The 10930-nt window shown below is 40.4% G+C and overlaps 1 protein-coding gene across 2 annotated transcripts; it reads left to right on the forward strand.

Moving 5' to 3' along the window:
- The first annotated feature begins 26 nt into the window (after positions 1–26).
- KARS1 (lysyl-tRNA synthetase 1) lies at positions 27–10226 on the forward strand. Of its 2 annotated transcripts, none has more exons than XM_026719788.2 (14): positions 27–210; positions 289–424; positions 662–827; positions 1220–1313; positions 2338–2524; positions 2623–2748; positions 3866–3985; positions 5000–5162; positions 5260–5433; positions 6039–6124; positions 7445–7530; positions 7883–8009; positions 8877–9020; positions 10030–10226. In XM_026719788.2, the coding sequence occupies exons 1-14, from the start codon at positions 128–130 to the stop codon at positions 10111–10113; spliced, it is 1776 nt and encodes a 591-aa protein (XP_026575573.1). In that variant the 5' UTR covers positions 27–127; the 3' UTR covers positions 10114–10226. The 2 variants fall into 2 exon arrangements, with proteins under 2 accessions (XP_026575573.1, XP_026575574.1); XM_026719789.2 differs by having other exon boundaries at positions 27–102.
- The last annotated feature ends 704 nt before the right edge of the window (positions 10227–10930 follow it).

A 10930-nucleotide genomic window follows, 5' to 3' on the forward strand; every position in this document is an offset into this window, starting at 1 on the left:
CCTCGCTTGGCGGAAGTCCCTCACGCGCTTCCGACCGGCAAAGATGGCGACGGTGCCGAGCCTCTCCACGCTGAGCGAGGCCGAGCCTCGCCTTAGTAAGAAGTGAGTGTCGCTCCGCCAGTCACTCATGCTGGCCCTGGCGCGGCTGCTGTCGCGGGGCCGCCCGGCTTGGGCTCGGCGGCTCTTGAGCGGCGGCCGCAGACAGCCGAGGTGGGTGGCTGAACGGTGGAAGGGGCGGTGGGGCGGCGACCGGGCGGTGCCTCTAAAAATCCCCGGCTTTTCTCGCAGCGAACTGAAGCGGCGCCTGAAGGCCGAGAAGAAGGCGGCCGAGAAGGAGGCGAAACAGCAGGAACAGGGCGAGAAGGTCTCGTCGCACCGGGCCGACGCCGCGGGCGCCGAGGAGGAGGAGGACCTTGACCCCAACGTGAGCGGGCGGGGAGCTTGCAGCCGGCGGCAACGGGACAGCCGAGCCTCCTGCGCGTTCGGCCAGGCTCGCTCATGGCCCCGGCCCAGTGGTTGCCTTCTAACGGCCGGAAGCGAGTCCGGCGTTGCTCGGGATGGGGAGGGCGCGAGGCGTGGATGGAGGGCGCTTCTGCTTGCGGGATCGTTCTCCCCTCGCGCCTCTTCGTCCTTCAGAAGCCTTCCCTCGTTGTCTTGACAGCAATACTACAAGATCCGTAGTCAGGCCATTCAGCACCTGAAGGGTACTTGCGAGGATCCCTACCCGCATAAATTTCACGTGGATCTCTCCCTGACAGACTTTATAGAGAAGTATAGCTTCCTGCAAGCAGGGGATCACCTAACCAACATCACGGTGAGAGTGGCAGGTAAAGGCTCACTTGGGATACTGGGAAGAAAGCAGCTTTCAATGCAGATCTTGTTTCCTCCCCCAAGACGTTGTAGTTGAGATTTGAGATAGCATTCTGCTTCGAAGTAGTAACAAAAGGAAAAAAAAAACCCTTTAGTGTGTTTTCTGATGGAAACCCAGATGTCATGTTCTGTTAAGGCTCTTTTGGAATGGAAGTGTGATGATGATCGATATAGCCATAAGGGTATGTTTTTCTTTTCTAGCTCATCTTGCCAGATTGACCTTTGATGAAGAATGCAAGGGAATAGTTTGCTGTTTTTTTGTTGCTCTTGTTCCTGGTTTGCTTGTTGCTTATGATGGTGTGCTTTTTTTGTGATAATACGACAACTCTTTTTGGTTCTGTTTTTGGAGGTCGGATCCATGCAAAACGTGCCTCTGGAGGAAAGTTGATCTTTTATGATCTTCGTGGGGAGGGAGTTAAATTACAGGTGATGGCAAACTCCAGGTAAGCATTAATTTCTTTTTTTCCTGATCATATATTTTAGTTTTGCTTTGGTGTGTATATTTAAGAATGAGAGCCAGTTTGATATAGAGGTTAAAGCACCAAGCTAGGAGCTGGGAGACTGAGTTGTCTCACCTTTGGCACAAAGCCAACTGGGTGACCTTGGGGAATTTACTCTCAGTCCTAAGAAGAATGCAGTAGCAAGCCACTTTTGAAAAATTTGCCAAGAAAACTTGTCCAGGAAGTTGCTTGGAGTCAACAGTGCCTTAAACGCCTCGCTCTCCCCAAAATCCCCCCGTTATTTTCCTCTTCAAAAACTAAGCCCGACCATATAGTTTCATAATGAAGCACGGATATCGAACCAGTATCTTAATATATGTTCAGTAACATTCCAGTATATTTCATGAATTAAACTAAGCAGGCAACTCAATATACTTGGGGCACAGGGGAGACAAAGACAAAGATGAAGGTACCGCACAAGGAGAAGTTTGTTAATATTTCTCAAGGAAGTTGTCTACCTGACTGTTACTTATCTTAGTGACTGCTACCTCTGGAATCCCAGACAGTATATCGTAATGTCAATTGTTGCAAAACAGTTCTAGAAGAGGGATATTGTCCTGCTGCCCAAGCTTACAAATCTCCAAAATCCATTGGATTGTGTGATATAGAATGCTACACTAGATGATCACTCCATTTGATCTAGCATGTGTTTAAACAAGTCCTTGTGGCATGGCAATCAGTGTATAGTGCCTCATTAAAATAGTTGTATGTAGTTAGATTTATAGAACAAAATTCAGATCTTGTAACTTAGTCTGAGATTGAAATTCTATTTCTATTTCTATTTCTTTGGCTAGGCTTGGTATGTAAAATATTTTTTCACTATTGGAGAATCAATTTGGGGAAAAATAATCTTTATAGAAATTTCCCCTCTGCAATATAGAATAGAATGGATTGTGAATATTTAATTGATAAGGCTGAAAAGATTTACCTAGAAATGTTGTTTACTGAATTGTAAACATTCTTTCAGAAACTACAAATCTGAAGAAGAATATATATGTGTTAACAACAAGCTTCGCCGTGGAGATATCATTGGGGTCCAGGGGAATCCTGGAAAGACCAAGAAAGGGGAACTGAGTATTATTCCTTATGAAATTGTTCTGCTGTCGCCATGCCTGCATATGCTCCCTCATCTTCATTTTGGGCTCAAAGACAAGGTATCAGACATGCTGCTGCTTTCTTGGCAACTTACTTGATAGTCTCCAAGAGTGCCTTCTTGCGGTATTTTATTATCTTCATTTTAATTTATTTTTAGGAAACCAGATTTAGACAGAGATACCTGGATTTAATTCTTAATGATTTTGTAAGGCAAAAATTCATAATTCGAGCAAAAATCATAACATACCTTCGAAACTTCCTGGATGAATTGGGCTTCTTGGAGGTGGGTATTTGCTTTTATATGTTAAAATGCAGTGTAGTAATTGCTTGTAGATATCTCAAAGAGCCATCTTTTATAGGAATTTACCTTGCGTTGTTAAGCTTAAATTTTAGAGCAAAGACCCCAAAATACATATAAATTGTTAGAATAAAAATACATTTATAAGAGGCTAGGCAGGGATGTTATAAAATAGATTGTGGTTGGGTAAGTGATCTTCCAGGTCCTCTTAACATGGTTTGTTGAGGATGGTCAAATGCTTCAGTGCCACTACTTGGTTCAGAAGATACTGTATTTGCTGTGTGCCCAGGAAAAAAAGCATTTTAGAATAAAGGATGAAGCAATGGCAGCTGCAAAGTGGTTATTTAGAGAAGCAGAGAAAAGAAAGCATTGCTGGTATTGGAACTACATTCCCTTCTGCAAACATCAGTAGTAGCAATGGGAAACTGTTAATCTCTGTGCCCGAGAGACAGTATATAGCCTTCCTGACAGAGGACATTTGTTTGAATATCTCTGAATAATTTCCCTTGATAGTTTCATCTGGCAGTTGAGTACCTGATGAAGTGCCAAGGGATCAGGTGCCTTCTTTTAACACTTTGGACTGGGAGATATCACTCTCTAAAATGCTGAAGTGATGTATGTGGGAAAACCTGACATAATCGACAGCTCAGAGCTGATCTATAATTTGAAAAATGGAACTGAGCAGAAATACAAGACTGAATGTTCTGAATTGCAAAGTAGTAGTGGCTAAAAATACATACTCAATTTAATTTTAATTTGACACATTTCTTTAAGCAGAGTCTTAAGGCTTGTGTTTTCAGTCATGCTAATTTGATCTTTTTAGTAAAGTAATTAATCATTTGGAAGTAATTTTATGTACCTCAGCATACACTACTACCTCAGTGCCTTACTACCTCATTTTTGTCATTAATAGATTATGTTCTTATTGCAGACTTTATTACTGCTTCTCTGCTTGCCTGGAATTTGAAATCTTTGGTAGACTGGATGAGGAATGTTTTCCCATTTGTTTTTGCCATCTTGTTTGTCTTCAAAATCGATTTCTCGAAGGTTCTTTATAAATGTAGAGACAATATTTTCTGTCTGTTTTTTGTTCCCCAACTAGATTGAAACACCTATGATGAATATCATACCTGGTGGGGCAGTGGCCAAGCCTTTCATCACCCACCACAATGAGCTGGACATGAACTTGTACCTAAGAATAGCACCAGAGCTCTACCACAAGGTGAATAAGTATATTGTATATTTCTATATGCTTTGGAATCTGGTTCAATATGCGGGGCCTTATCAAACTTAGCTATAAAAATAGCTAGGTTAAATACAGGATAGTAAAAGATATTGTGTGATTTAGTGATTTGGAAATTGAGTTAGAAATTGTAAAGACTGGGTTGAATTTAACTTCAGTCTGGAAAATCACAGGATTATTGTCAGCCTTGGAGGCCATATTTTACTCAGAAGCTCGGTAGCTGACACTATTAGTGCCTGGGAATTTGGGAGGGGGGATTGATAGAATTGATGGCTGAAACAGAGGTTGCAATAAAAATAAAAACTGGGATAATAAAAATGTAAGTAGCTCCAGCCTGTGCTTGTTCTGTATCTTATTATATTGCACATGACCTAGAGGGAAAAGCAACTCTATTTAAAAAAAAAAAAACCCTTTAATTTCACTAGTTCCAAATCTGGGCCAATTCTAGTATTAAAATCCACACGATTAGTTAAATCTGCACTTGTGAGATGATGTAACATATCAATTAATGCTTGTTCCAGGTCATCCCAATTTACTTGCTTAGACAGGACGTAAAAGAAGGGGAGTCAAATAATATCAAAACCGCTGAAAATCTTAAAAATAGTACCTGGCAGCGAAACCATGTTTTTGTGGATCCTAGCCATAGCAACGTGGTTGGAACAAATGTTATAAAATCTGTGAGTTTATGGATGGCATAATTCAAGCTCTACCAAGTAGACCCAATATTTACTCTCTATCTTTAAAAAAAAATCTAGTTTCTATTTTCCCTCCGTTTCCACAGATAGAGGTTCATTCACTACTATTAATTTCTATGGTACAAAATCAATGATTCTGGCTGGTGTCTAAAATGAAGGATGGGGAGCAGATTATTTCAAATGCTTGAAATGGGAAACAGATATTATCAAACAGGTCTATGGTGCTCCTGGACGCAATTTGTGATCCTGTGGATTTGTCTTCTCATACTGACAGGGCTTGTTAATTGCTATATTTCAGATGCTGGTGGTTGGTGGAATGGACAGGGTCTATGAAATTGGGCGGCAGTTCCGGAATGAAGGAATTGATTTAACGCACAACCCAGAATTCACTACTTGTGAATTTTACATGGCATATGCGGATTACCATGATCTGATGGAGATCACAGAACAAATGATTTCAGGTTGGTTACAAGTGTTCTTACTTTAAAACTGCTCAGAAGGTCATTCAAACATCCATTTGGAAACTAGCCAGGCTAAAACAATGGTTTTCTCTTGTAGGAATGGTGAAACATATCAGTGGTGGATACAAGGTGACTTACCATCCTGAAGGCCCAGAAGGCCAGGCTTATGAAATAGATTTTACACCACCATTCCGGAAAATCAATATGGTGGATGAGTTGGAGAAAACACTGGGAGTGAGACTGCCTGCAGCAGATCAATTTGAGACTGAAGGTGAGAGTGGAAGATATTTTATCTCCCTCTTTAATTTAAAGAGACCATTATTACAGGCAGGAAGGGTGGGCCTGCATTCTAAGTTTTCTTCCAAGACAGATCAATTGTTTGGTTTAGATTTGACTGGACAGTGTTACAGTGGGCTCTGTGGTGTCTTTTGGTTTACTCCTACTGTTTCTAGGAATGGGGAAAGCATGAGTAATTACAGCCCAAGTTAGAGGAGCGACTCGTGCAGTAGTGTTATGTCTGATTTCACTTTTTTTTTCATAATAAAATAATGCTGAAGACAGCTCAATCAACATTTGATATCCTGCTATTACAACAACTTCCAGTTAAAAACTAGATCATGATCAGGCAAAGAAATGTGAATGTAGCAGAAAAAAATTGCAAACATCCCTTAAAAATAAGTTGATCCTGACAAGTGAATACACATTCTAAGCAAAGAAGAAAAAGATTTAAGAACAAAGAAAAAAACCACTCTATTCTGGAAAGAGAAATTCAAAATGTAATACTCAACGTGTGACAAGATAAAACTGTATAAAGTTACATATTAAATAATATTAACATCATAATATAATATGTCTGATTTCACATTATGCATGCAGAGTCTCGTTCATTTTTTGATGCTATCTGTGAAGAACGTGGCATTGAATGCCCATCCCCTCGGACAACAGCCAGGCTTCTAGATAAGGTAAGGAAGGGCTATTTCTCCTGATTCTTATTTGAGGTGGATCTTGGATGGGATCACACCGAGTTGGGTTTCCCAAAATCTTTCTTACAGAGATGCTAATTCAAAGTGTTATGTATCTTACGGGCCTCCGAGAAATGATCAAATAAAGTTTTCCTTGGGATAGGTGACATTTTGACAATGGCAGAGGAATGTGTCCTTTTTAAAGGCTTGCGTAGTTATTTAATAAATTATTATGTATTTATTTGGACCCTACCCTTATTATTTTTACAAATAACTCATGGCAGTGAACATATCCAACACAACTTCCTCATCCTATTTTCCCCACAACAATAACCTTACGAGGTGGGTTGGGCTGAAAGAAAGTGATTGGCCTGAAGTCAGCCAGCTGGCTTTCATAGCTAACACAGGACTTGAACTCAAAATCTATTTTCTAGCCTGGTGCCTTAACCACTAGACCAAGCTGTCATTATTGTACTCTAATCTCATTATGTCTTACAAAAATCCTGTCAATCAAAATTAATTCATATTAATGAATAATTCACAATTAAAACAAACATCCATGGTAATTGTTACTGTATCATCTGTAATTACATGAGTATTGTGCAATAACAAAATATCCAGATTAAATTGTAAACCAAGAAGATTATAAATAATTGCTGCATATCACAATAGTCTAAGAAAAAAGATACTCCATGTATTCAGTTGCCCTGAGAGATGCTGTAAAACTATGGTCCTGAAGCTTTGCTGTGGTACAGTTATGTGAATGAACCTTGTTGAAGTAATTCCCCGTTAGGAGAATGAGTGCATACAGGGAGATGTAATGAGAATAGTGAAGAATAATACACACAGCACACAGATACACTGTACAGTAAATGTAGGTTTTTACTTCCCATAAACGTTTAAGCAAAGTTCAAACACAGTCCAAGTCATTCACGGTTAAATCAGTCAGTTTTCAGTCCAGGGATAATCCAATAACAAAGTCCAGTATCAAAAACAGTTCAGTAACAGACTTACATCAACATCAGTAACAGTCAGGCAACTGTCTCCAACAGAAGAAACAGAGAGACTGAGACTAGGTTTCTGGCTCCATCTTATGGCCATTTGTGGAACCACACCCAATTACAGTTTTAGTATTCTCTTAAAGACAGAGTATTAAAATGTCTATCCTAGTTTATATATTTTCAACCCAAATAACTGTTAGGTGACTTACATTCCTAACAAACCTGAAAAGAACTTGACCATGTTATACAGTTTTTAACAGTGATGGATTATTCCCAAATAGTTATCTGATGTTTTGCCTTTTCCCATCCTCATTTTTAGCTGGTTGGAGAATATTTAGAAGTCACCTGTATCAATCCGACATTTATTTGTGATCACCCACAGATCATGAGTCCTCTAGCCAAATGGTAAGCAAAAATGCCGTGGTTATGAAAGTATGGATGTGCAGCATATAATCCACCCAATCCACCCACTTTATATAAAATAAACATTTTAACACATTTGGAAACCTTGGGTACAATTGCAGAAGGTAGAAATGTTTTATCTTATGGGATGTTTCTAGCCTCTGATAAGTTTGATATGACGTGCAAAAAAGCCAGCTGATTCCTAGGGCTAAAGATGTAAGCAGTTGTTCAAATCTCTTGTTCTATCTCATGAAATAGAGTAAATAATGCAGACCATCTGACCTGGTATCCCTGGTCACAGAAGAATTATTTTTCTCTGTGTGATCTTCAGTCTTCTCCTTTGGTGTTTATTCAGGCACCGTTTTCGACCAGGATTGACTGAACGATTTGAGCTCTTTGTGATGAAGAAAGAAATCTGCAATGCCTACACAGAACTGAATGATCCCTTTCGGCAACGACAGCTTTTTGAAGATCAAGCTAAGGTGAGTGAGGGTGTAGGCCTGGGCTGGAGCTGCCAGAACTGTTTTGTATTTTGTTGGAGTTTGTCATAACTTCAATTGGTCACTAAGTAACTAGTCTAACTAGTCATAAGTTGAGGACTATATGTAATGGGGGAAGAAAATGCTGACCCGTGGTATGGGGATAGAACTTAACTGGATTGTAAAACTGATCTGCGATTGGGCCAGTATTACAGGTAGCAGAGAAATTTCTTGAGTGGGAATTTCATTTGTTTGTTTTTAAGACTTCAGTACATCTCCCTTCCAAACTGGCTCTGGGCTGCTTGCAAGAAAACTGAGGAGAAAAATCTGTCTATACTAAATGCACTTTCTCTCAGGGACTGTCCCAAAGTTTCGCAGCACTACACAAATCCACCAGGGAGGACACAGTTCAGATATATGAGGGCAGACGTTTCCACAGTAATGGGAATGAAGTGCCAACGAGCATGGTTATAGGATTAGTCCATCTGTGAGATGACAGCATGAGTGAATAGAGACATTGCTGCCTGATCCAAGAAAGGAGGCAACTGGTACCCTAAGGGTCATTGTGCCAAGACTTATCCTAGCCATTGATTCCATCTAGTGTTTAGAAGGAGCTGCAAATCCAGGCAGAACTCAGGATGAAAGAAGCAGTTGGAGAGAGATTGGTTTGAGTAGCGGTCAGTACTTTTTATTTAGAAGTGTCAAATTAGAATCCAATTATTGGAAGTAGAAATGGGAAATGTTTTTCTTTCAGGTGTTATATATAAACTTATATAATCGTAATATAATCCTAACTCCCTCCCCCCAAGTCCCAGTTGCCCTGGCTGGCTCTGCAGATGATCCTTGTCTTCCTGTTCATTTCTAACTCAGGCAAAAGCTGCTGGTGATGATGAAGCAATGTTTATCGATGATAACTTCTGCATGGCTCTGGAGTATGGGCTGCCCCCCACAGCTGGTTGGGGCATGGGCATTGACCGTCTTACCATGTTCCTGACGGATTCAAACAATATTAAGGTAAGCACTCCATAGATGGCTGCTTTCTGTCTATTCAGGGCCTGCCTGGGTAGAGGATGGGCTGCTTCCTACATTCTAAAGCAGCAATTTTAGATTTGCTACTACCTTCATATAAAAGGGAGAGGAATAATTCTTCTGCTTTAATGCACGCACTTGTGAGAATTAATGAGCTGAAAACATACTTGGGAATGTGAAAATACATTACTTTAATGGAAAGCGTAACATTTCTTAAAATGTTTTTTTTAAGACATTTCGCTTGTCATCCAAGAAGCTTCTTCAGCTCTGACTGGGTAGAGAATGGAAGGATTTATATTCCTTGCAGACAGCTGGTCATTTGCATTCTTTTAGAGAGTCACTGAGGCTACTTGGGGGTTTGTCCATCACCTGAATAGTGCAAATGGGTGTGGAACTTTCTCGGAACTGCTGAAGGGACTGTGTTATGGAGCTATGCTTTCTTTTGCGTGTTTTCTGCCCAGTGTCCCTTCACTGTTGAACATAGATGCAGGCTGTTATGGATGAGTCTGTGTTGTCTGTATCTCAAACGGAAGTGCATATGGTTCCTGTAATTTTTCTGGAAATTTGTTCATAGCCCTGTACTATTCGAAGGGTGTTCATCCCAAAATGCATAGCTAAATGTCTATGGAGATTCTCAGTCATCCAGGTTATGGCTGCCCCAAAGGTGCTTTTTCAAGAGGCAACTGGACTTTGTTTTTCTTTGAAGGCATTTCACTTCTTCAGCTCTGATTGGATGGTGGGGAATGGAGGAAATTCTTCAGAGCTGAAAAAGCATCTTGGATGAGAAGTGAACCATCTTCAAAGAAAAACAAAATTCCAGTTGCCTCTTGAAAAAAACACCTTTGGGACAATCATGATCTGAATGACTGAGAATCTCCATAGACATTTCTTAAAAGAGCTTAGGTGGAAATAATGTGGCTCTGGGGATTTCTGATGAGATCTTTCCTTGGAAAAGAAGCTGTACTGAATGACCAGAAATCCCCTTTTCTTGCAGGAAGTGCTGCTATTTCCCGCCATGAAGCCTGAAGACAAGAAGAAGGATCCACTGTCAGATTCTAGTGAGGGGACTTCAGTGTGACACAGCAGCTTACACAAGAAGCATGGAGGACAGGGAAAGTCGTTTCTAGATTTCAACAGGCCTGGGCCACTTTTTTTTCCTCCAGCCATGAATAAATGAAGTCTGTAATTTTATTTTGATAGTAAGCACCTCATTGTGGCCACTAGCTTGCATTGGGCCATTTCTTTGTCCATCAGATTCTGATACGATTCTTGAGATTTAAATCTACCAGTGATGAGCTTTGTTGGCTCTGCAGCCAAACTGAGGGTTGTAGTGACTGTCCATCCAGTTCCTGCTTGACCATCAACTTGAGTTCAGTTCCAGCACATCTTAATTTCACTGAATGTAAAATTTAGGATACCAGTGATTAGATGTTCCGGTTTCATTCTCCATTTGTTACTGGCCAGTACATTCCAGTGGCTTATGTTGGTAAGCTAACAGAACCAAAGAGAGCCACTACAGCTTCTTCCTTGATTCTTCCCATAAAAAAACCTACTCAGCACCAAGTAATGCTGAATTCAGAAATTGCTTTCATTAAAGCCTGCAGCAGCCTAGTCCATGAAGCAAAGCTAGAGTTTGTTTTCATTGTTCTATTTAAATCAATCTGCGTTTCACTTCTAGCAATTAGTTGATACAGTAAAAAAAAAAAAAACAGTTCGCGGTCCATCAACCGTTAAGGAATTGTTTAATGCAAAATATTTCACTTGGGTGATGGGGAGATTTAACTTTGCACCAGTGCTTGTGAAAAAAATCTGTCCTTGTTGACCAGACATTAAACAGAGTGACATATTTCCTAAAAAGGGAAAGGATATTTTGAGATACACTGACAGAAGTGTCA

The sequence above is a fragment of the Pseudonaja textilis genome, chromosome 11, assembly GCF_049901715.1.
Source record: "Pseudonaja textilis isolate UNSWEBS1 chromosome 11, rPseTex1.2, whole genome shotgun sequence".
NCBI lineage: Eukaryota > Metazoa > Chordata > Lepidosauria > Squamata > Elapidae > Pseudonaja > Pseudonaja textilis.

Bases quoted from the DNA above. Each gene is read 5' to 3' on its own strand.
- KARS1 (XM_026719788.2), top strand. From the start codon at position 128: ATGCTGGCCCTGGCGCGGCTGCTGTCGCGGGGCCGCCCGGCTTGGGCT. The intron at 828-1,219 runs GTAAAGGCTCAC...CTGTTTTTGGAG, and splicing joins CATCACGGTGAGAGTGGCAG to GTCGGATCCATGCAAAACGT. The intron at 1,314-2,337 runs GTAAGCATTAAT...ACATTCTTTCAG, and splicing joins CAGGTGATGGCAAACTCCAG to AAACTACAAATCTGAAGAAG.